Source organism: Chamaea fasciata, unplaced genomic scaffold, assembly GCF_029207755.1.
Source record: "Chamaea fasciata isolate MVZ Bird 193981 ecotype frontalis unplaced genomic scaffold, bChaFas1.0.hap1 SCAF_18, whole genome shotgun sequence".
NCBI classification, from domain to species: domain Eukaryota; kingdom Metazoa; phylum Chordata; class Aves; order Passeriformes; family Sylviidae; genus Chamaea; species Chamaea fasciata.
In genome coordinates this window covers 13,439,495-13,464,726 of record NW_027094103.1, presented here as the reverse complement: position 1 = coordinate 13,464,726, position 25,232 = coordinate 13,439,495, and the positions used below count along the sequence as shown (strand labels likewise).

At 50.1% G+C, this 25,232-nt stretch overlaps 1 protein-coding gene across 4 annotated transcripts; it reads left to right on the top strand.

Moving 5' to 3' along the window:
* The first annotated feature begins 441 nt into the window (after nt 1-441).
* STX2 (syntaxin 2) lies at nt 442-19,332 on the top strand. 4 transcript variants are annotated; one of them, XM_066199608.1, is made up of 11 exons: nt 442-567; nt 8,071-8,142; nt 8,631-8,730; nt 10,131-10,205; nt 10,614-10,687; nt 11,312-11,420; nt 12,174-12,247; nt 12,344-12,481; nt 13,897-14,007; nt 15,035-15,095; nt 17,289-19,332. In XM_066199608.1, exons 1-11 carry the CDS (start codon nt 538-540, stop codon nt 17,462-17,464), a joined length of 1,020 nt encoding a protein of 339 aa, XP_066055705.1. In that variant the 5' UTR covers nt 442-537; the 3' UTR covers nt 17,465-19,332. The 4 variants fall into 4 exon arrangements, with proteins under 4 accessions (XP_066055705.1, XP_066055702.1, XP_066055704.1 ...); XM_066199605.1 differs by having other exon boundaries at nt 15,035-15,162; nt 17,289-17,378; XM_066199607.1 differs by lacking the exon at nt 15,035-15,095 and adding an exon at nt 14,719-14,797 and having other exon boundaries at nt 17,289-17,371.
* The last annotated feature ends 5,900 nt before the right edge of the window (nt 19,333-25,232 follow it).

Here is a 25,232-nt window from a genome sequence, read left to right as displayed (position 1 = left end):
GCCCGGTGCCCGCTGTGCCCGGTTCCTGCTCTCTGTGCCCGGTTCTTGCCCTCTGTGCCCCTTCCTCCGTGTCGGCTCCCCGCTCCCCTGTGCCCGCTGTGCCCGGTGCCCGCGGTGCCCGGTTCCTGCTCTCTGTGCCCGGTTCCTGCCCTCTCTCTGTTCCTGCCGGTTCCGCCGTCTCGGCTCCCCGCTCCCCGGTGCCCGCTGTGCCCGTTTCCCGCTCCCCGGTGCCCGCTCCCCGGTGCCCGCTGCCCGCCCTCTGTGCCCGATCCCCGCTCCCCGGTGCCCGCTCCCCGCTCCCCGGCGCCCGCTGCCCGCCCTCTGTGCCCGCTCCCAGCTCCCCGGTGCCCGCTCCCCGGCGCCCGCTGCCCGCTCCCCGCCCGCCGTGCCCTCACGTCACGGCGCCGGGCGGTCCCGCCGGCCGTTCCCGCCCCGGGCCGGGCCTGCGCTCTGCGGCGGAGCGGCGGCGGAGCGGCGGCGGGCCGGCCCCGCGGGAGCAGCGCGGAGGGCGGCGGGGCCGCACCGGCGGCCGCGGGGATGAAGGACCGGCTGGCGGATCTGGCGGAGGTGCGGAGGGAGCGGGAGGGCGGGCGGGGAGCGGTGTCCGGGGCCGGGGAGCGGTGCCCGGGGCCGGGGCGCGGTGCCCGGGGCCGGGAGGGGCCCGCTGCCGCCGGGATCCCCGCGGGCTGCGGCGGCGGCGTTCCCCCCTCCGCCGTTCCTGTGGCGCTCCGCTTCTCCCCGGCCCGGCCAGGGGCGCTGGATTCCATTGAATTCCTCTGGATTCCCCCGAATTCCGCGGCAGGTCGGTGCCGGGGCCGCCCGGGCTGCAGCGGGGTGGGCTCGTCCGCCCGGCGGCTCCGGGGCCGTGGTGCGGCAGGAAAGCGCTCTGCAGGCTTCATTTTTCCGCGTGTTTACAAAATGGTAGCTGCCTCTGTTTACGGGCTCTTTTCCTTTCCCCGATTCGTGCTTAGGAAACAGGATCCTGAAAAAGAAGGGAAAGTTTGGGGAGAGGCACCATCACTCTGTCTGCCACAGGATATGGCTTGGGTGAAATAAAAGGATATTTGAGGGTTTTTGGTTTGGGTTTGCTTTGGGTTTTTATTTCCTGAAAAGAAATGGAAATGGAGAACACACAGGAGTTCCTGTGATAGTTCCAGTACTGTATGTTTAGTATTTGGGCTGTGTTGAGCTGCATTCAGGTCTGGAGCTATTCCCTCTTCTGGACCATAAAATACATTTTGGAAGCTCCATCTCCAGTGGTGGAATTACCAGTCTCTTTGTCTTCCCCTCTGAAAGGATGAATTGGCATCCGAAAAGTTTTAGGATAATTGAATTACAGTTTCTCTACCAGGAATGATGTTTTGGAGTCATGCCAAGAAAACAGTGTCGTTTCTTTCAGGTACACTTATTCCCTTTCCCTGTTTCTGAACATGTCCAGGTTGTGGGAACACGTCCCAAATTTCGGTGCTGGTGCACTCTTCCCAGAGAGAGGAAACAGCCAATAGTGACCCACATTGGCTTTCTATTTATAAATCTGTACCTGTAGACTTAATCCTGTTCATGTTTCTGTAAATGGAAACCAATTCCACGCCCTGACACACCCCCATTGACAGGGTGAAAGTGTTTAATGCAGCCGTACAGAGGCTTCTTGGAGCCAGCTTTAGCATTTGACTTCTGAAAACATTACTGCAGTGGGCTGCTTTTGAAACATGTGCCAGCCAGTATCGCTGAAGTCTTCGTGTGTTCTTTAATGTCATTTGCACTGCCTGTAGAATTAATAAGTAGCTTAGAGACTACTTAAAATACTGAAACATGAAATGAAGGTGAAAGTTACTGAAGATCTAGTCCATGTTTCATCACAATTGTAAGTGTGAAGTTGACCTGAAGTTTTGTAAAGTTGCATGTCCAAGGGAGATGGATATTCCCATTTCCACGGGCAACTCATTGTAGTAGCAGCTTCCATCTTACATCTTTATCTGAAATCTCAAAAATATAATGATTTTGTGATTTTCCTTTCATGGAATAAACACTTTGAACAGAGGTGCTTGACACATGGATAAGATGCTCTAGAGAGGAATAGCGAGTCTGAAGGACTAATGTGTTAACCCTCGTTTGCCTATTTTCCAAAGTCCTTGGGTTATTGATGTAGTTTCACTGTGTTTCATGTGGCTAAATCACTGAGAGTAGAACACAGACACTGTGGTTTTCAAACAGGCCTAGGCCTGCAAAGTCTCAGAAATAACAAGACCTCGCCTCTTTTCGTGAACATGAGGATTTCATGGTGTTCCTTTGGTCACACCTCCCCGTCAGTTCCCTCGGAGCTGCTGTGGGACACCGGGGCTTGGAAGGATCCCACCTGCACTGGCCTGTCTTAACTGAGCACACCGCTGCCTTTAGCAGAAATGCTCATCTGTCTGCCCCTGGGTTTTACTGGGCAGCGAGCAGAATATTTTGTCATTAGCTTTTCCTAGGTCGTTATGAAGAAGAGGGAGAAATGCTGCCTGTCGATATTTGTGGTTCATTAACATACCATTAACCCATCATTAGCATAACTGTCAGATATTTTTGTTCATACACAGTGTTTGGGCCGTTAAACAGCTGCTGGAGAAAGAAGTGGTTGATGACATGCAGATTATTTAGCCTTCAGATAATGCTGCTTCCTCTTGTTTCCTTAGTTCCAAGAAGTTTTGTGAAGTATGTGCTTTTTCAGGAGACAGCGACCATAATTGTATTTGTTCAGCTTCATTTCTAAATTACTCTGAGCAGGCCCAAATGAACTTCTTTAGGCTGTTCGAATTGCCCTTTAATACAATAATGGGACACTTGAGCAAATCCCACACTGGTTTTCGATATTTTGAGCACTAATAAATGTAAGATGAAAAGGTTCTCTGATCCAATACACTGTTTTTTCAGCAGTGGTTTATAGTGGGCGTTCAGGAAAGGAGAAAATGAGTAGTACACAGTTATGATTGCAAAATGTGCTCGCAGCCTTCAGTGGTTTGCTGTTCACAAGTACAGGTCCATCTGAAACGGCTCTGAAAGAGCTGTACAGTCCATGTTCAGATGTTCAGCTGAGCACATTTAGCGAACTCCGGGTGTTACAAACAGATGTCCTTTTGAAGGTCTGCTAATAAAAGTTATTCATACTTTTTTTTGTCGTTCAGTCGTTTCAGAACAGGGTAAGGTGTAAACCTCTGCTCCGGCAGTGCTGCTTTAGATCTCAGGTTTGGGCTGCACTGTCCAGGTGGCTCCAGAATTTCCCCCCCGTGACATGCTGAAGTGGATGCAGACCTGTCTACTGGAATCCATTTTTCCTGTTTGATTGGTGATTCATTTAAAACACTTGATTTTTGTATTTCTTTACTCGTGAGTGTTGATGAAGGTCTGTGACACATCATCTTTGGAAAACGAGTAGTTCATAGCAATCTGTAAGTTCTTATTTGACTGCAGGTTTTAAAGCAAGGACCTGTGACTTGAACAGAGCTGCCTTGATTTGTTTCTGAGCTGTTTCTTGGACAGTGGGTCAGTGCCCCCAGAACTGTTCAGGAGCAGGTGAAAAACCACAAAGGCACAGGGGCTAAAGTTGTTAGAGTTGGTACGGAAACAAGCAGCAAACGGGGCTTTGCAGCGGGAGGAAAGCACGATGTTGTTTTTCCCTGAGTCAGCCGGTGACGTGAGCCTTCCTTCAGCCTGGGGATGGGCTGTGTGCCTGTGTGCACGGCCCTGAGGGGATTTACTGCAGCTCCCCTCTGCTGTGTGCACTGCTGCTGCTCCACGGAGCTGCTGGGGATGGGCTGTGAGGGGATTTACTGCAGCTCCCCTCTGCTGTGTGCACTGCTGCTGCTCCACGGAGCTGCTGGGGATGGGCTGTGAGGGGATTTACTGCAGCTCCCCTCTGCTGGGCACAGCACTGCTGCTGCTCTCAGCGTGTTAATGATTGACCTGCCCGGGCTGCCGGGGCTCTCTGTGAGCCCCGCACAAGGTGTCTGGGCACACCGGTGCTGTCAGGAGGAGCTGGAGCACTCTGAGAGGTGCTCCTTGGGGCTGGTTCCCCGGCAGAATGGTCAGCCAGGATCCCTGCAGCCTGCCAGAGCAGCGCACGTGATCTGCACTGAGAGGCGGCCAACCTTGAGTGGGATTTCAAGGGCAAGGAATAGTCACGTTTTTCAGTCAAAAGCTGTTTCCAGTTTCAAAGGTCCGTAATTACTGAGATATGTCCAGCCTGACTCATTTCTGCGATTCCGTAAGGTAGTGGAAGTGACAGAACTTTCACAAAGCACCAGGATAGCCTTTCTTGGAGCTGAGAAGTGATATTGTGAGGATATCTGTAGTTTAACCCTGCTGGCAGTGAGAGCAGCCCACGGCTGGTGGGATGGGGCAGCACTCCAGAAGTGAGAAACCTCATGGACTGAGAATAAAGGCAGTTTAGTTGGTAAAGCAAAAGCTGCACTCAAGCAAATTAAAAATAAAAAGGAATTCCTTCCTGCTTCCAGTGGGCAGGCAGGGGTCAGCCATTCCCAGACCAGCAGAGCTCTGTCACACCTGGCAGTGACTCGGGAAGACAAAATGCCCTCACTCTAAAGGTGCCCCCCGTCCTTCTTGCTCCAGCTCCGTACACTGAGCATCGTGCCACGTGGTCTGCAATGTCCCTCGTGTCACCTGGGGACAGCTGTGCCCCCAGCCCCCTTGGAGGGGGGCAGAAAAGGCCCTGACTGTGTAGGTGCCATAACTGGAACATCCCTGTGCCATCAGCATCCCAAACACAGCCCGTGCCAGCTGCTGTGGAGAGAGTTAATTCTGTCCCAGCCACGGCAGCACAAACTCCTGCCAGGGCTGGACGTGTTTTATGGGTCTCTGAACGTTTATGGAGCTGTAAGTCCCAGACTTTGGGTCCCAAGGTCAAGGTATGCGCTGCAAACAGACTTTATTAGATTGCTCTTGGCATTGACGTGAAACTTTTTATCAGCTTGTTGTGATACTGCTTGGGCTGGGGAGGTGAAGTCCAGGGGGAGCAGAATGTTTCTGCCAAACTCTGATAGAAGTGAGCTCTTGGTCAGTTGTGTGCTCGTCAAGAGAGGCACCAAAGCACATCAGTGGAAGAGAGGCAGCAAATGAGCTGTATTTTAGGGAAGGGATGATTGAAGAACGTAGAGAACAGAGGTTGACAAACTTCTCAGGTGTCTCAAGTGCTGGTGGCTGAGGTAGGCTGTCCATAAATCCTTCAACAAATTGTAGGGAGCAGAGGGATCTGTCGGTGGTGTCACTGCTGCCAAGCAGGAGAGTGAAATACGCGTGGCACAGGCCGTGGGCTGGGGAGTCATGATCAGCTGCCTCCCAGCTGAGCATCTCCTGCACATCTCTGAGTCACAGTCCGGCCTCTCATTCATCTGGGAGTCACTCAGCTGCTGCATGCTCTACCAAGATCTCATCAGCCTAAAAGCTGGCATTCTGAATCTCTCAGTAGATGGTGTTTTCATTATTTTTAGTTCAAATAACTAAATATAGGATGCAGTTATGAACGAGCAGAAAAATTATATCTCCTTCAGCAAATATAAGCAGAAAGTGTTCTTTTGCAGAGATAATGAAATTAAATGTCTTTAAATGTAGCTCCTTCTTAAATATTAACTTAGAGCTTGTGGCTTAGTAGCAGTGCAGTCTTGGGAAGGGTGAGGTTTTGGGCGAGTTCCTTGGGGCACAGACTTCCTCCCTTATTTGTGTTCAGCAAGACTGTTAATTGATGGCAATCTAGAAGGACAGATAATTGGAGTTGTGATGTTATCTCCCCAAAATTAGTAACTTACCAAGTCCCCAGTGAGCCCAGCCCTGCGTGGTTAGTCCAGGAGGGCAGCAGGGACATCTCCCTACATGTGCCCGGGTGTGGCAGAGGGCGTGTCTGGGGTGTGGCAGAGGGCGTGTCTGGGTGTGGCAGAGGGCGTGTCTGGGGCGTGTGCCCAGGTGTGGCAGAGGGCGTATCTGGGGTGTGGCAGAGGGCGTGTCTGGGGCGTGTGCCCAGGTGTGGCAGAGGGCGTGTCTGGGGTGTGTGCCCAGGTGTGGCAGAGGGCGTGTCTGGGGCGTGTGCCCAGGTGTGGCAGAGGGCGTGTCTGGGGCCTGTGCCCAGGTGTGGCAGAGGGCGTGTCAGGGGCCTGTGCCCGGGTGTGGCAGAGGGCGTGTCTGGGGCGTGTGCCCAGGTGTGGCAGAGGGCGTGTCTGGGGTGTGTGCCCAGGTGTGGCAGAGGGCGTGTCAGGGGCCTGTGCCCGGGTGTGGCAGAGGGCGTGTCTGGGGGGTGTGCCCAGGTGTGGCAGAGGGCGTGTCTGGGGGGTGTGCTCAGGTGTGGCAGAGGGCGTGTCTGGGGGGTGTGCCCAGGTGTGGCAGAGGGCGTGTCTGGGGGGTGTGCCCAGGTGTGGCAGAGGGCGTGTCTGGGGGGTGTGCCCAGGTGTGGCAGAGGGCGTGTCTGGAGTGTGTGCCCGGGTGTGGCAGAGGGCGTGTCTGGAGTGTGTGCCCGGGTGTGGCAGAGGGTGTGTCTGGGGTGTGACAGAGGGCGTGTCTGGGGTGTGTGCCTGGGTGTGGCAGAGGGCGTATCTGGGGTGTGGCAGAGGGCGTGTCTGGAGTGTGTGCCTGGGTGTGGCAGAGGGCGTGTCTGGGGTGTGTGCCCAGGTGTGGCAGAGGGCGTGTCTGGAGTGTGTGCCTGGGTGTGGCAGAGGGCGTGTCTGGGGTGTGTGCCCAGGTGTGGCAGAGGGCGTGTCTGGAGTGTGTGCCTGGGTGTGGCAGAGGGCGTGTCTGGGGTGTGGCAGAGGGCGTGTCTGGGGCGTGTGCCCAGGTGTGGCAGAGGGCGTGTCTGGGGCATGTGCCCAGGTGTGGCAGAGGGCGTGTCTGGGGCGTGTGCCCAGGTGTGGCAGAGGGCGTGTCTGGGGCGTGTGCCCGGGTGTGGCAGAGGGCGTGTCGGGGGCCTGTGCCCGGGTGTGGCAGAGGGCGTGTCGGGGGTGTGTGCCCAGGTGTGGCAGAGGGCGTGTCTGGGGTGTGGCAGAGGGCGTGTCTGGGCGTGTGCCCAGGTGTGGCAGAGGGCGTGTCTGGGGTGTGTGCCCGGGTGTGGCAGAGGGCGTGTCGTGGGCCTGTGCCCAGGTGTGGCATATGGCGTGTCTGGGGCCCGTGCCCAGGTGTGGCAGAGGGCGTGTCTGGGGCGTGTGCCCAGGTGTGGCAGAGGGTGTTTCTGGGGTGTGGCAGAGGGCGTGTTGGGGGCCTGTGCCCGGGTGTGGCAGAGGGCGTGTCTGGGGGGTGTGCCCAGGTGTGGCAGAGGGCGTGTCTGGGGTGTGGCAGAGGGCGTGTCGGGGGCCTGTGCCCAGGTGTGGCAGAGGGTGTTTCTGGGGTGTGGCAGAGGGCGTGTCGGGGGCCTGTGCCCAGGTGTGGCAGAGGGCGTGTCTGGGGCCTGTGCCCAGGTGTGGCAGAGGGTGTTTCTGGGGTGTGGCAGAGGGCGTGTCGGGGGCCTGTGCCCAGGTGTGGCAGAGGGCGTGTCTGGGGGGTGTGCCCAGGTGTGGCAGAGGGCGTGTCTGGGGGGTGTGCCCAGGTGTGGCAGAGGGCGTGTCTGGGGTGTGGCAGAGGGCGTGTCTGGGGCCCGTGCCCAGGTGTGGCAGAGGGCGTATCTGGGGTGTGGCAGAGGGCGTGTCTGGGGCCCGTGCCCGGGTGTGGCAGAGCCTCTGGCCTGTATCAGCTCTGTCGTGTATTTCTGGTTTGGGGAGGCTGTTGTTGACTGGGGCTCGCTCGTGCGATGGCCGCCCTGGAGGGCACCTGCACCAGCAGCAGCAGCGGGTGGGTTCTGTTGTGGCTGCCAGGAGGTGCTGGCCCCGTGACATCTCAGCACCTCTGTGTTACTTCACCGCTCTGCAGTTGTCGCTTGCCTCTCTGTGGCCTCTCTGCTTGTCTGTTCCTAGATTTCCTGGGAAAAGGGAAACTCCTTTGGCTTTGCAGCCTGGTGATGGAAAGGTGTGCGCTGCAGCCATGTGACAGGAGTTGTGGCCTCTCCAGAACTCTGTCCTGGGCTGCACCTCACAGAGTTGTGTTTGTTCTCTTTCACAGTACAAAGGAAACGAAGATGGGGAGACGGTTATCATCGAGAAAGACCATTTTATGGATGACTTTTTCCAACAGGTAAAGGCCCAGTTTTCACCAGGGGTTAAAGACTGACGGTTTTCTCTCTATGCCTTTTGATTTCAGTAATGAGGTTTAACAATTCATCCACACATCCTCCCCAGGAAGGTTTGTAATTGTGTGCCAAAACAAATGTTTTGGTGATGCTTTATTGATTTATTTCAGCGTATTTTCTGTATTTATTGCAGAGAAATGTTTTTAATTCCCTGTCAACAAGAATTTGCTGATTGAATTTTAAAACAGTTGTTTATCAGGAATAATAGCACTTAAGTTTTTGGCCATTCAGGATATATTTGCTATTAACAATACAGGGTTTGATAAAAAAAAATTACAGACTGCTTACATGTTGACATTTCTGCTGAGATGTCTTTCTCTGCTACTTACAGATGAAATAGTTTGGATTTTATTAACAGGGTTTTTTTTCTTTTCAAAAAATATTGGCCCTAAATTATTCTAATGTCTTCTTTGCCATATTTCTCTTCCTCTAGGTTGAGGAAATCAGAAATAATATAGCAAAAATAGCACAAAATGTGGAAGAAGTGAAGAAGCAGCACAGCATTATTCTGTCAGCGCCAAATCCTGAAGGAAGTGAGTAATAATTTTTAAGATGTCACATAAGTGTGGCTAGATATTCTGAAATATTGTTTAACTGTCTATAGGAATAGAACTTCAGGTGTTCAGAATGCAAAATGTAACACCAAATAAATAGTTTCGTTTTTAATATTGAATTAATGCCTTCATTTGTTTATTTGGACCTTTTTTTAAGTCTCATTTGTAAAAATCTGTGTTCAGGATGTTTCTTGCATCATCCAAACCTTTCCTAGACCAAAACTCAGTTTAATGTGGGGTTTTTCCTTCAGAAATTGAGAGGTCACTTGCGTTCCTTGTAATGTGTGAAAATGTTGAAGTTGTCCCTGAGGCTTGTACTGTCTGGTCTTTGTTCCTCCATGGGGCAGGGTCCTGTGTGCCACCAGCTGCTGCTGCTGCTGCAGAACTTCAGTTCCATGGGCAGCCCTGTTTTCAGAGGTTTTAACCCCAAAACTGGAAGTTCAGCGGTGCTTTCCGAGCAGAGGACTGGGGAGTTCAGGGAACTTGCCCAGAGCTGTGGGACCCTCCCTGTCCCCAGCCCTTGGTGGCTCCAGGCACGTCTGTGCAGGGCAGGGCTCACAGAAAAGGGAAGAGAAGATGCTGAGAGAGCCTTTGTTTGGATGTTGCAATGCTGCCTTATCATTTCTCTTGGTGGAAACTGACCTTGGGCTGTTATGTCACCCTGTCCCCTGTTTTCCCCGGTGTGTGTTTGTGTCCCCACAGCTGATTTTGCAGGCTGCTCTCTCAGCGGGTCTCAGGTTTAGCCAGGGCTCTTCTGCATGTTTAAATGTTTAAATGGCAGTGAGCAGTGTGTGTTTGTGTGTGTCTGTGTGTTTGTGTGTGTTTGTGTGTGTGTTTGTGTGTGTGTTTGTGTGTGTTTGTGTGTGTGTGTGTTTATGTGTTTGTGTGTGTTTGTGTGTGTGTGTGTTTGTGTGTTTGTGTGTGTGTGAGCCCTGGGATGCAGCCGAGCTCTCCGTGGATGCCCTGGGTGGAATCCCCCCAAGTGTCAGTGGGTGTTACAGCAGTGCACACGTGGTGCACACCACGCTGAGGAAAAGGGGACATAGATCTGTGTTTTCACCTGGACTTACAACTCAGCAGCATTTAACTTTTGACTAGCGAATTGACATTACCCTGAAAGTGTTAAGAAAACTGTTTAGCACCTGGTTTAGTTGAAGATTTGACAGTAATAACATTTCCCAGGTGTAAGCCTATCACAAGAAGCGGGAACCTGATGGTTGCTGTTATAAAAACGGTTTTTAAAGTACTTAGGAGGAGAATAAACTTCAGCTCTGCATAGTTGTACTGAATAAAATTCTGAGATTGCAAGGTAGATTCATAGACTCTTGCTGACTTACTGTTGTCAATCATTAACAGTTCAAAAAATATATTTTTTAAAGGAACGAAGGAAGAACTTGAAGAACTAAATGAGGAAATAAAGAAGATTGCTAATAAGATCCGGGCCAGGCTAAAGGGTAAGTTGTGAGGACAAATAAAACTCCTTGCCTTCAGAAATAACCTGGAAAATGACAGTTCAAAGTGATTCCTGCGCACAGAAATGTCTTCTGCAGCTGAAGTGCTTTTTTGGGGGACGACATTTTGGAAGAAGATTAACTGCAAAATGTCACCTTTTCAATTTTTTCCATTGTAATAGACAGCAGTGAGACTCTGTTAGGAGTATGATTGAAGCAGTTACTGTGTTCAAAGATCTCTACCAATTAACAAAATTATTTTAAATTTTTACTTATATATCTTACATCCTCTCCCCTGAAATGTTGCAGGTCTCTGGGTAACTTGTGCCTTTAAAAGTAACAATAATATTTACAAAGTAATTGAGCAGTTAACTAGCTGGCATTGACTCAGCCCTCCTGTCTTGTCCTCAGCTATTGAGCAGAGTTTTGATCAGGGTGAAAATGCAAACCGGACATCAGTGGACCTGAGGATCAGGAAAACGCAGGTAGGATCCCTGCAGCCCAGAGCAAATCCGGGGTTCTGGTGGTGTGGAGAAGGAGTTTAACTGCTCTGAGCTCATCTCAGAGCTCCCGTGGTGCTTTGGGGGCTGTGAGTGCCCTGCGAGTTGTGCAGACAGAAATGGCCCTCTCTGATGCACCTCTCTGTCCCTGTCTGTCCCCGTGTCTGTCCCCTCTGCTGCCCCGTGTCCCCCTGTCTGTCCCCTCTCTGTCCCCCCGTCCCATGTCTCTGTGTGTCCCCTGTCCCTGTATGTCCCCTGTCTGTCCCCTGTCCCCCTGTCTGTCCCCTGTCCCCCCATCTGTCCCTTGTCCCTGTGTGTCCCCTCTGTGTCCCCTGTCCTCCTGTCTGTCCCATGTCTCTGTGTGTCCCCTGTCCCTGTGTGTCCCCTCTGTGTCCCCTGTCCTCCTGTCTGTCCCATGTCTCTGTGTGTCCCCTGTCCCTGTGTGTCCCCTGTCTGTTTCCTGTCCTCCTGTCTGTCCCATGTCTCTATGTGTCCCCTGTCCCTGCGTGTCCCCTGTCCTCCTGTCTGTCCCATGTCCCCGTGCATCCCCTGTGTGTCCCCTGCGTGTCCCCTGCGTGTCCCCTGCGTGTCCCCTGCGTGTCCCCGCAGCACTCGGTGTTGGCACACAAGTTTGTGGAGGTGATGACGGAGTACAACGAGACGCAGACGCTGTTCCGGGAGCGCAGCAAGGGCCGCATCCAGCGCCAGCTGGAGATCAGTGAGTGACCCCTGACCAACTCCTTGTTGGTGCCTCCCGGCCACCCAATGTGCTGCACAGCGTCGGAGATCCCGGGCAGCATCCCACAGGGCACCAGGGAGAAGAAACAATTTTACTGCATGGCGCACACTCCCAGATATTTCTCTTTTTGGGACAGCTGGAAAGAAAAGAGAGAAAACTCAATTATTTCCTTTTAGATAGAAAATTATTAAAGAAATTATCTTTTTCCTTTGCTTCATTTACTTCCAATGTTGCGACTTTAAATGAGGCATCAGGAAAAGCTGCAGTCTGAAACAGCAAGTGTTATTAAAGCCATTCCAAAATTAACATGCCTAGCAGGATAACAGCTCTTTTTATGTGGTCCCATTTTTGTCTACAGGGACACCTGGTAAATTCATCTGGCATAAAATCAGTGCTGCTGTTATATGGCTTTAATCATTTGTTGACCGACTCACATGTTCCACATACTCACGTCCTTCCAATGCATTATTGGGAGTATTCTCTAATAGTATTCTGGCCAGGGTTCTTCATGGTAGCTTTGAATCTACGTTCGTTTTCTGATGATCACTCGATCCTTTCTGGATTTTGTTATGTGCAAAATGGCCCTTGGTAGTGGCTGAACACTACAGGGTTTTATCCTGCGAGGTCTCAATGCAGGAGTTGTCTTTGGATTGTCATCCTTCTGGATGGCAAAATGTTATGTTCAGTACTGAGTAAGTGATGTTATGTGAAGTCCTGTTGTTTTTATCCCAGCTGGAAAGACCACCACTGACGAGGAGCTGGAAGAAATGTTGGAGAGTGGCAATCCTTCCATTTTCACCTCTGATGTATGTATTTCTGGGCCAGCTGTCTCCTCTGTCCTGCTGCTCCTGGCGGGTGTGTTGGCACTTAGGGGTGTCCCTGTGTGTCCCCATTCTCCCCAGATCATTTCAGACTCCCAGATAACCAGGCAGGCCCTGAACGAGATCGAGTCCCGCCACAAGGACATCATGAAGCTGGAGTCCAGCATCCGGGAGCTGCACGAGATGTTCATGGACATGGCAATGTTTGTGGAGACTCAGGTGGGTGAGCCAGCTCAGACACATCTGGGCTGGGGGTTCTTCCCTCACTCTGCCCCTCTGCAATGTGCACAGGCACTTGGTTATATCCAGCTAGCGCAGATTTGGTGATTCTGGACTGTGTTTAGAACGTATGGAAATCAATTACTGGAGGGTTTTGTTTTGTTTTGTTGTGGACACATTTAGCATCTCAATGTCCTTATGCTTCCAATAACTGACCACAGACCTGCCTTCCAGTCAGTGCATTTAACATTTTCTTCAATATGATTAACTGCAATATGCTGGAACATCTTTGTGCATGTTAAGGGGGAAAAACTGTCTCGTGGAACACTGTTAATGCCTTGGGGAGTTTGGATTCTCAGCCACAGTGGAGGAGCAGGTGTGGAACAGGTGTGTCAGCAAGGCTGCGTGCACCTTGCACTGCGTGCAGGAGTGAGTTCTGTGTTCACCAACAGGACTGTGATGGGCTTGACAAGTTCTTCAAGTCATCTCTGCATTCATAAGCTTTGTCTTGACATGTGCATAAACCTGTTCTATTTTTAGTCTGTAAATACCAATCATCCAACAAAAGTATTTTTAACTTTGGTCTTAAAGTGGTTTGACTTCTTCAGGAAAGTGAAAAGAATAGTGTTAGAAGAGAAGCTTGCCTGAAAAGCAAGTTAGAGAGACTTGCCTGGGATTTGTAATGGGGTTTTGTTCTAGAAGTCCTTTGTTGCCTTGATATCAAATATACAGCCAAGAGAAATTGCTAGCAGGTTTTTTGTGAATTACACACGAACAGAAGTTACTTGTGCATCACTCTGTAATGCTTTGCTGTTTACTGCTGCTGGTTATTTCTCCTGATGGACAGAGACGCAGGTAACTGACTCACTGTCGTTTTTCACCACTCCTCCATTTCATTGCCAAATGTCATTCCTCATAATTTTAATTATCCAAGTTAATCCAAGTTAGTTTGGATTTGTCATGCACTGACATCCCAGTCCCTGAGCTCTGAGGACCTCACCTGCGTGTGCGTTTCCTGGACAGCTTTGGAGCTTGTGTGGCAGTAGTCAATGTCCTTGCCCACCGGGGGCACAGCAGGGATTTCTGATCCCGGGCGTGTCCCTCCCAGCCCTGGCTGCTCAAACATCCCTCCCACACAAAAAGGGATGTTTGCAGCGCTCAGCTCCTGTTCCTGCCCAAGGGACAGGCTCACCCGCCCTGCTCATGAGCATCCCGCGTGTGGTGAGAGCTGGGAGCCCTTGCTTCTCATTCCCTTTCTGCTCTCCGTGCCAAAGCAGGAGAAATGCCACCCCCTGTACGTGCGCCGTTGGTTCGTGCGAGTCATTCTTGGTGTCCTGGAGCCTTTCCTTGAGATTCCTGGGACAAAGATCCGTGCCTTCCAGTAATGGGGCTTTTCTTCCCGATTTCCTTCCAAGGGTGAGATGATCAACAACATAGAGAAGAACGTGATGAACGCGACGGATTATGTGGAACATGCGAAAGAGGAGACAAAGAAGGCAGTTAAATATCAGAGCAAAGCACGCAGGGTATGTTGTCTGTCTTGATTGTGCTGGGCAATATTTTCATTTAGCACAGGAACATTTTGAATTATTTTGCTGTAGTTAATATTGATAATTTATAATACCAATAGAGGACTATGAGAGCAGATCAGCAGTTCCTGCACAGCTATGGGTGTGTTCACAGTTTTCCACTCAGAGCTGCCATTACAGACTGTAAAAAACCCCCAAAGGAGAATTAATGTATTATTCCAGTGGATAAATTCACATGATTTCTTATCAGCTTTCACAATACCTTAAATTATTCTGATTCTAAATAACCTTAAAAGTTTTTAGCTGTTTATCACAAGTAAATTTGCCTCGACTTAAAGCTGTGAAATCTGTTTTGCTAGCAGGCAAAATGAAAGTGCTTTTGCTGAAATAGGCTTTTTTTTAAAAATTCTGCTTGTAATTTTTAGTTTTACGGTTAAATTAGGGGGCTCTTCCCTCTGGAAAGGGTGTGGATTGTGCCATGACACTGGATTTGTGCAGGCCTTGAGTTCAAAGGAATGTTCCAGCACTTTCCACGGCACTTGTTTTGTTTCAGTGGCTTTCTTCCCATCAGACACCAAATAATATATTCTGATATCAGACTACTGAGTAGTTTATTTTTGCATTCTCATTTCCCCTTTGCTGTGCCGTGCAGTTCAGTGAGGCTCATTATGGTGAGCTGGGTTTGAGGGAATAATTCATTTTCTGTAGATTGAGATCTACACAGAGATACCACGCCTGATCCTTTACAAAAGATCCTTTCAGAGGGGTTAAAAGAGCCGCTTAATATGTATGTAAATGGTGCTTGTATCGTCTCTGATAACTGTATCGGCATTAATCACATGAATTTACCTGCTTAAAAATGTTAATTCTTACATTTGCAAGATGATACAGATAAATTTATCTCGATTTAAGAATACAGGGGGCTTTAGTAAAAGTCCTCGCGGATCCAAAAAGTACTTGAAAAATTGAAAATAAATGCAAGTCTTAATGTGCTTAATATTAATCCTACCTTGTTTTTTGACAGAAAATGTGGATAATTATCATTGTGTCAGTGGTGTTGATTGCCATAGTAGCTCTAATTATTGGTTTGTCTGTGGGTATTCGGTGATGCTTGGATAACCTCAGCATGCATGGCTTCCTGCCACTGTGGCAGTAAGTAACTAATCAACTAATTTGGCTCTTCTTCTCTCTCTGTGTTCTTCTGCTAACCCTCACTGTGTGCCCAGGGCCCTGGGGAGGGCTGGGTGACGTGGTGGCCCTGCTCCCTGTGCCCCTGGCAGGTCCTGTTGTGTGCTCTGTGTGAGTATTGCTTGTGCCTGTGACAGGTCCTGTGTGTGCTGTGTGTGTCTGATGTGGATATTGCACAGTGACCCTGCTCCCTGTGCCTGTGACAGGTCCTGTGTGTGGATATTGCACAGTGATCCTGCTCCCTGTGCCCCTGGCAGGTCCTGTGTGTGGATATTGCACAGTGACCCTGCTCCCCGTGCCCCTGGCAGGTCCTGTGTGTGGATATTGCACAGTGACCCTGCTCCCTGTGCCCCTGGCAGGTCCTGTGTGTGGATATTGCACAGTGACCCTGCTCCCTGTGCCCCTGGCAGGTCCTGTGTGTGGATATTGCACAGTGACCCTGCTCCCTGTGCCCCTGGCAGGTCCTGTGTGTGGATATTGCACAGTGACCCTGCTCCCTGTGCCCCTGGCATGTCCTGTGTGTGCTGTGTGTGCCTGATGTGGATATTGCAGTGCCTGTGACAGGTCCTGCGTGTGCCTGATGTGGATATTGCAGTGCCTGTGACAGGTCCTGCATGTGCATTGTGGCCTCTGGGGACGCCGATGTGGCCCAGTGCCCCTGACAGGTCCTGCGTGTGCCTGATGTGGATATTGCAGTGCCTGTGACAGGTCCTGCGTGTGCCTGATGTGGATATTGCAGTGCCTGTGACAGGTCCTGCATGTGCATTGTGGCCTCTGGGGACGCCGATGTGGCCCAGTGCCCCTGACAGGTCCTGCGTGTGCCTGATGTGGATATTGCAGTGCCTGTGACAGGTCCTGCGTGTGCCTGATGTGGATATTGCAGTGCCTGTGACAGGTCCTGTGTGTGCCTGATGTGGATATTGCAGTGCCTGTGACAGGTCCTGCGTGTGCACTGTGGCCTCTGGGGACGCCGATGTGGCCCAGTGCCCCTGCTGGGACCTGCCCAGGGCACACAGAGCAGCCCCTGCCTCACCCAGCCCCAGGAGGTGGCACCGACAGCCCCGGGCTGGCTCCCAGCTCCTGGAATTGTTTTTGTGCTGAAAGTTCACAGCAGCAAACAACATGAGATCCTGAGTACACTTGGAACTTTGTCCAGTTTAAGGAGAGTTTTTAAAAAGTGGATGTCTGCAGCCATGAAGGTGGCTCTTATGGCTTGGAGAACATCTTCAAATTTCTTACTTTGTTTAATAGTGCTAGACTGAATGAAACAGTGGGACATAACTGTGAGTTTAGGACACAGGATTTCTTTCAGTGTTCATGTTTTTGCTGCAGTGAAGTCCCATTTCCTGTCCAGACAAAGCTTAGCCAGGCCAGCTAGGCAATAGCAGTTAACTTTAACTTCACTGAGTGCAGTAATACAGGTTTTAACATGCAGTGTCTTTAAACTGAACACCAGGAGCAGGTGCCAGTTCAGACAGCTGACCAGAAATTCACATTTCTGTACTAACGCTCCTTTAACATCTGAGTTTTTGTTTTGGAGGTTGTTCTCAGCTCTGGTTTGTGAGCAGGGAGCAGAATTCAGTGTCATCACCTGCAGTCAGAAATACCTGGCCCAGAGTCACTCCTTGAGGCATTCCCACAGAACCATCTCTCCTTTTTTACCCCTTGCAGCTCCTCTGAGCTCTTACCTGCACAGTGTTTTTACTGACCCTCGGCTGACTTCGCCAAGGGCGCAGATGTAAAGGTCTGAGCAGGCTGCAAATATTTACCCAAGGAGGGTGGCAGCGAGCAGTTACTTAGCCTTGACCTACATCTGTTTCTAATGATGTTTACAGAGGTTGGGCAGGAGTAATAACCATTATTCTCTGAAGGAAAGCAGAGAAATGTTGCAGAGATGGTTCTGTCTGGTGACTATGGTTACGTGTGTGTCAGAAACAGGAAACATCAGGGAATCATAGCAGTGATTGCTCCTTAGGAAGAAAATCCCAGCACTCAGCCTGGGTCAGTATTGCTGAGGCTCTGGATAGATTTAAACAATTCTGTCTCCAGCAAAGTATTTCAGTCTTAACTTTTCTTTCTTTTCCCTGCAGAAATTGATGTTCATAATAATATGTGTAACTGTATTGCTTCTGATACTTGGAATTATCCTAGCAACAACTCTGTCCTAGCCAGCACATTCCAAGAGTTACCAGCCTTCGGGAACTCCAGAACATCTGCAGCAAAACCAAACCTTTTCCAGATGTTGCCTTACACTGGCCCGCGATGACGACCTGGCACTAATGGTTAAAAATGAAAGAGAAATGGCTCCTAATGTTTACTGATAGATGAAGATCAGAGTGTGTTGGGGTGTGTATGGATTGTACATCAGACACTTGGGAGACTGAAACTTGCTTTTGAGCTAAGGTAACTTAGGGGTTTTTCACATCTCAGTGTTACAGTTGAAATAGGGAGTTGAGAGACAATATTTTGAGTTTTGCCTGTTTGGCTTTTTTCCCTGTTGCTAACCTGACTCTAATCGTGACTTTCAGTACCTTGCCAGTGCTGCCTTTGTTAGCACTCTTGTGAATATTTTTAGGAGATGTAGCCTTGTGTTTAAGTGTATTGATTATTTAGTCACCTTAACCTATTTAAACTTCATGCTTTTTCTCCAGCAAGTGCTAAAATATTTTATCCTGAAAAGACTACTCATTTGACTGCCTAGTGCATTACACTTGAGAAGGAAAAAGAAAAAAAAAAGCTTTTTTTACACTTGCCAGGTTTTTTATTTTTTTTTCTTTCAAGGTTAACTGCTTTAAATACTTCTTTCATGGTTAATAAAAAGTTAGCTGCAACATTTCTGGTAAAAGCTCTGAAACGCTGAATTTGCACTTGAGCAGGTAATTTCACAGGTAATTCTTGTGCAGAGGAGACTGATGGATCAGTCCAGCCTTATTGCTCACCTGAATATGACAGAAATGACTTCATAAAGCCAAATCAAGTTTCCTAGTTCTGGAGTTCGCTGATGTTGATGTGTGAGTGCAGCGCACGGGGATGAGCTGCCCCAGAGGAGTCTGAGAGTCAACACAAACTAAGACACTGATTTGTTTCGAGGCCTGTGTGGTCTGACAAGTGTGAAGTGTTTTGGTGTGGTGCCTGTTGTGGTGCACGGCCCCAGAGCTTCAGAGAACCCAAATGTACCCAAATAACTGCATTTCGTGTCACAGGTTATTTTTGTATCTCTGTGTGTAAAGTGTTTGTAGCTCCTCGTTGTTTGGGCATATCCATGTAGATATGTAGATACATTTACACTCTCAGAGAAGTGGGGGAGAGGATCATTTGTGCCTTTTTGAACACAGTCTAAAACTACGCTCATCAACGTTCTCAGACACTCAGCTCTCGTGTTGACTGCAGTAACTCAGTCCTGCAAGTTCAGAGTCCTTAAACGGAGGTTTTGTTGAAAGTGTCTGAGATCAAAGTTACTCAGTAAGCGAGAATTCAGACTTCACAAAATTCAGCCAAGTTTACAACTCCTATTGTATGTATGAATATTCCTGCTTTGCTGTCAGGTGTACTGTGAATATGCTGGAGCTATTCAGATGTCAGACATGTTTAAAAAAGAAAACAAATCTTGTTGTTATTACTATTGGTCTCTACAAGTCAGCCATAAAGAAGTCGCTTGAAAATTTCGGCTTCAACAATGAACAAATTTCTTTTACCTCTGAGTCCAGAATGCTCACTGGTGTTTGTGGGGAAGTTTACATGCAGAGTAAGGAAGGATTGGTTGCCTTAATGCTCATTCTAGGTAAATGTTTTTTATTCTGTAGTTTTCTAGATTTTTATCAGTAAATATTATTTATACAGATATGCAAATTAGATGGGGGGAGGAAAATCACTCCTGCTGTTCAGCAGCTGGCCATGTAAACTTACCCTCGGAGTCCTGTCGTGTCGAAGTTTTCTCTCTGTGATGCAGTAAACTGCCCATCAAGACCAGAAATTTGAATAGGCTGCTCCACAGCTTTCAGTTCTTGTTGGCCAGCTGCCTCAGTGAGTTTGTTTTCCAGCAAAACAGACCTTTTCACATGAACCTCTTTGTTTGGTTCATACTGGAGGGGGGTAAATCTCTAACCTGTGCACTAATAAACTCATCTAAGCGAGTCTCCTGTGTCTGTCTGGTGTCCGTGGGGTCACTGGGAATATCCCAGGAAATGTTTGGGTGAGGCTGGTGGGTTTTTGCAAACTTACATCAAACTCAGGGGAAGGTGCTGTCTTTCCTGCAGCTTTTTACTGGAAAAGGCGTAGAGAGAATTGTGAAGAAAACAACGGGATGTGTTAATTTGAGCTGCGCCCGTGGGGGAGGTTTTTAGAGAAATGTTGAAGTGAGAAGCCCCACGGTTTCACTGAGTGCTCTCTTCACACAGAAACAATTTGTGGGAACTCCTGGAACAGTGTGACAGCAGTGAGGGTTTGAGGTTTGATTAAAGCACTCAGAAGATGCCCAATTAATGCCTGTCACTGAACACAGGGGGAATGTGTTGCATGGCTGGAGTCCGTGGAAGTTTTAGACAGTTGGTCTCCTGATCTCAGCATTTCCCCTGCGCAGGTTTCGGGGGTTCCAGTAGCGTTTCCCAGCCCCAGGGATTTGGCCACGATGCAGGTGATGTGCGTGGTCGGAATGGGACCTGGAGGTTGAGCCTTCGTGTCCCTGATCCAAACCAGGCTGCTGGGCACGAGGGGGGCTGCCCTTCGAGCATGGCTGGACTCTGCTTTTCATTTATTTGGGGTTTTAAATTGAGCAGGTGGAAAGCAAAGCCTTTGAGTGCCGGCAGCGGGGCAGGCAGAGCCACTTCAGTCAGGGCTCCCTCTCAGCTCTGTGCTCTTAGTGCTGCAGATTTCAGTGGGATGGGAAGGCTCTCGGAAAACACAATTAATTCCAATTGTACAGTTCTAATTGTACGCTTCCAGGCCTTCCCTGGGATTTCTGATTTAAGCACAGCTACCAGTCTGGACCCGAGTCTGGGGAAAAGCTCTGAGACCTGGAGAGTATTTAGTGAGAGAAATTGACATCAACTTAAAGTTTGAGAGAAAATCCCATTGCTGCCAGCTGCAGCCCTGGGCCCACGGCTCTGCCCTCAGAGCTCCGGGACAGAGGGAATTTGGGATGGTTTGGGGCAGGTCCTGGGCAGTTCTGTGCCACAGGCGGGGTTGGGGATGGTTTGGGGCAATTCTTGGTGCCGGTCTGTGTTTCCAATGCTGATTTTCTCTGCTTTCCCTCTCAGGGAAAAGCCCTTTCCCTCTCAGGGTTGGGTGGTTGCTGACTTGCTCTGCAGAGTTGCTCTTTTCCCCTTGCTCCCTTAATTTCTTTAATGAACTTCTGGAAAAGGCCTTTTAAAAGCCCAGGCTGGGAAGTCTCAGCCTTCTGCAGTGCTCCAGACTGACTTGGGACCCGACCAGGAAAATACTTGTCACTTTTTTATGCCATTACTTTAATTACCGGCAGTACTGACAGAATGCTGCTAAAAAAACCCAAAAAAACCCAACCAAACAAAAAACTAAACAAAACTAAAACCCAAAAAAACCCACCAACTTTTCCAAATGCAGACATTCTCAGCTGTTGAACCATCTAATTGTGGGGCTCAGATTTTCTGCCCGTTTCTGACCCTGCCCTGGCTTTCCTTCTGTTTAGGCTGTGGGTTTTCGAGGTGTCATTTCTTCTAACAGTGAATTTGTTCGTGGTATTAGCAGTGGAGGGAATGGCAGTAGGTGGTTACTGGAGAGGGACACCAACCCTGCTAAGGATGATCTTGCTTCTCTCCACGCTGCTGCCAGCCAGCTTTAAATGGGTTTTTAAATGTTTTTAAACATAGCTGCCAGCAAGGGAGCCTGACTGCAGCACAGAGCGCGCTGAAGGAAGGAATACATACATTAAAAAACCAAACAAACTGCTCCCAACCATCTGAAAATCTGCAAAAAAACCCCGAAAAAAACCCATTTCAAAAGATCCTGGGTTTGAATCAGTCCGTACAAGCTCACATTGCATTTCCAGCTCACACGCTTGCTCTGCTTCTGATTTTCCCTTCTGGCAATTTATTCAGAGCAGAGTTAGTGGGTAGAATCTCAGAGGAGAATAAAAGCCAGTGTTTTGAGAGCTAATGAAGTAATTATCTAAAGCATTATTTACAATGATTATTTAGAAGATAATGAGACCCTTTAATTATGTTTGTTCTGCATAGCTAGCCGTTCAATAATTCAGGGTGTTGCCGTACAATTTTCTCTGTGTTTGCTTTGCGCGGTTTTTGTTTAGGAAAACGTCACATTTTTGTGCTGTGTGTGGAGCACAAACCTGGGCCCTCCTCTGGGCATTGCCTGGCACACGGAAATCACCTGCTCACCCGGGCTGGGCCTCCGGGGCTCAGGGTTTTCTGGAACAAAAATGCCGGGTGAAACGAAGGCTGTTAAAGGCTGCTCTGGCTTCAGTCCTGCAAAGGCGCAGCTGGAAGATTTCCACACTTCCATTACTCCGCTGATGTTCCTGTCAGCGTTTCTCTCCCTGGAGCCGAAGCCCGACTCGCGGTTTATTTTCATTTGGGGAGCAATGATGGGGATGTTTCAAAGGCGAGGTGGTTTTTTTGGAGAGCTCGTTTGCGTGCGCGGAGCCCGGAGCGTCCTTAACATCTCAGGAGCCGATAAAGGTTTCACCGCACCTGTGAACTGACGGTGAAAATGAACAATCCTGCTCAAGCTCTTGCAGTTCTGTGTCACACACGGGGGGATTGGGATGGTTTGGGATGGTTTGGGATGGTCTGGGGCAGTTCTATGTCACACACGGGGAGGTTGGGATGGTTTGGGGCAGATCTGTGTCACACGGGGGCATTGGGATGGTTTGGGATGGTTTGGGATGGTCTGGGGCAGTTCTGTGTCACACACGGGGGATTTGGGATGGTTTGGGATGGTTGGGATGGTTTGGGATGGTCTGGGGCAGGTCTGTGTCACACACGGGGGGGTTGGGATGGTTTGGGATGGTTTGGGATGGTTTGGGGCAGTTCTGTGTCACACACGGGGGATTTGGGATGGTCTGGGGCAGTTCTGTGTCACACATGGGGGATTTGGGATGGTTTGGGATGGTTTGGGATGGTTTGGGATGGTCAGGGGCAGGTCTGTGTCACACACGGGGGGTTTGGGATGGTTTGGGGCAGGTCCTGGGGCAGTTCTGTGTCACACGGGGGGTTTGGGATGGTTTGGGGCAGGTCCTGGGGCAGTTCTGTGTCACACGGGGGGTTTGGGATAGTTTGGGATGGTTTGGGATGGTCTGGGGCAGGTCTGTGTCACACACGGGGGGGTTGGGATGGTTTGGGATGGTTTGGGATGGTTTGGGATGGTTTGGGATGGTCTGGGGCAGTTCTATGTCACACACGGGGGATTTGGGATGGTCTGGGGCAGGTCCTGGGGCAGTTCTGTGTCACACGGGGGCATTGGGATGGTTTGGGGCAGGTCCTGGGGCAGTTCTGTGTCACACGGGGGGTTTGGGATAGTTTGGGGCAGGTCCTGGGGCAGTTCTGTGTCACACGGGGGGTTTGGGATAGTTTGGGGCAGGTCCTGGGGCAGTTCTGTGTCACACGGGGGCATTGGGATGGTTTGGGGCAGGTCCTGGGGCAGTTCTGTGTCACACGGGGAGTTTGGGATGGTCTGGGGCAGGTCCTGGGGCAGTTCTGTGTCACACGGGGGGTTTGGGATAGTTTGGGGCAGGTCCTGGGGCAGTTCTGTGGGGCAGGTCCTGGCTGTTCTGCGTTTCAAATGCTGCTGGTTTTTTCTGCCTTGCCAATGAGATGTTTTTGTGGTGGGATGTGCCTCCAGTGTGCAAAACAATCCGTTAAACCCCCAAGTCCTTCAGCCTGGTGGAGAGCTGAACAAGTGGAGAAGCTTTTTGAAACGAAGTGTGGCCAACAGGCACAGTGAGAATGCAGCTTCTTGTGAGCTCCAGAGCCACCACTTGACGCTTTACAGAGTCCTCTGGCTGCAAACTTGGAATATTTCAGTTTTGCGGTGCTGTAATCACGATTCCAGCACAGAAAATTGCTCCAGAGCCTGTGGGACTTTTGCTCCCAGGTCACTTTGGGTGTCCCGTGGGGCTGGGCTGAGCTGCAGATGCAGTTTTTGGGAACCAGCTGCTTTCACTGCAGGGGAGATGTTTCACTTGAGGAAAGATGTTTATCCCCACAAGAAATAATCCACAATAAAGATCCCGGTTTAATATCTGCGTCTCTCTCCCGGCTCTCCCACAGGGCCTGCCTGCTCTGCCTTTATATTCCCCACATCTGCCATCCCCATTTGTGGTGAGCTGACGTCCCTGCCCCGGTGCAAACATTCTAAACCTTCCTCGTTAGAAATAATTACAGCTCCTTTTCATGTTCCCCGCACTGAAAAACCTCCTGAGCTGCCCACCAAGTGCCACAGCGATCCGAAATAAATCGATTTGCATGTGTGGAAGGGCACATTTAGACTCCTACAACGCGGAGCTGTTTCTCACCACGGATTTACAGTTCCTCAGGAGTCACTGGATTTAAAAATGGTTCACCCAACGTGAGGTTCAGACCCACTCCAGGAGCCACAGCAAGTTCCTGCGGGGGTTTTCAAAGGTCTCAGCAGGACGCTGAGAGAAGGGCAGGTCTGACAGGGGCTGCAGGGCTGGCGGCTTTGGGGTGCAGAAATCCCGTCCTGGGGATTTGGGGTGATTTTGGGGTGCAGAAATCCCGTCCTGGGGGGTTGGGGTGATTTTGGGGTGCAGAAATCCCGTCCTGGGGGTTTGGGGGTGATTTTGGGGTGCAGAAATCCCATCCTGGGGGTTTGGGGTGATTTTGGGGTGCAGAAATCCTGTCCTGGGGGTTTGGGGTGATTTTGGGGTGCAGAAATCCCGTCCTGGGGGTTTGGGGTGATTTTGGGGTGCAGAAATCCCGTCCTGGGGGTTTGGGGGTGATTTTGGGGTGCAGAAATCCCATCCTGGGGGTTTGGGGGTGATTTTGGGGTGCAGAAATCCCATCCTGGGGGTTTGGGGTGATTTTGGGGTGCAGAAATCCTGTCCTGGGCGGTTTGGGGGGTGCAGAAATCCCGTCCCAGGCCTGCAGCTCCCAGCCAGCCCCAGTGACAGCTCAGAGCTCTGCCCGGGGCTGGCAGCTGGGCTCTCCTGTGCTCTCCCGACTTGGGGACTATTTATAGATGGATTTTATCAGAGTTCCCATTCCTACAGTTCCCCCAATGGATCCTTGGGCTGGGCTTTCCTTCCAGCGTGAGGCAAATAAAGCCATGGAACAAATCAGCCCTAGAAACGAAATATAAACACACGGGACAGTGAAATTCAGCGAGTGTTGACATGTACAAAATAAATAACAGAAATTACTGCAAGCGACAGGTGAGTTTCGAGGACCACAAAGGCGAATTGCCTGTGCCCCTGCAGTCCCGCTGGGCTCCCGTGTCCCTGTGCACGGGCTGGGTTTCCGTCACAGATCTGCTCTCCATGGTTTTCCTCCCCAGAGCTGGTTCATTGCTGAGGGAGGCGTGTGCCGAGCACAGTGACTCAGACCTGTGGGCCAGGATGCTTTTCTTGGGTTTCACGGAGCACTCTTGTCATCCTACGCAGATATAAATAAGTGCCCCTGTTGACTTCCCCACCATTTATACCAGAACAGTGAATGTGGCATTATTTAAATTGCATTAAAATATCTTCTCTGTGCTTAGAGGGGAGCTGTTCCGTGAACATCTGTTATAACCTTGGAAGTTCTGCTCTCACACCCTGACACCCACAGCACAGGCCAGGAATGCACGGGAGAAAAATGAAATGAAATGAAATGAAATGAAATGAAATGAAATGAAATGAAATGAAATGAAATGAAATGAAAATAATAATAAAAAACCAAACCAAACCAAAATAAAATAAAGAAAAAAAATTAAAATAAAACAAAACGAAACAAACCAAAACAAAATCTGGACTGAATTGCTGTGAATGATCAGTCACTGGACCATCGTGAGACCCGACTAGAGAAAAGGACAACCCCCGAACTCCC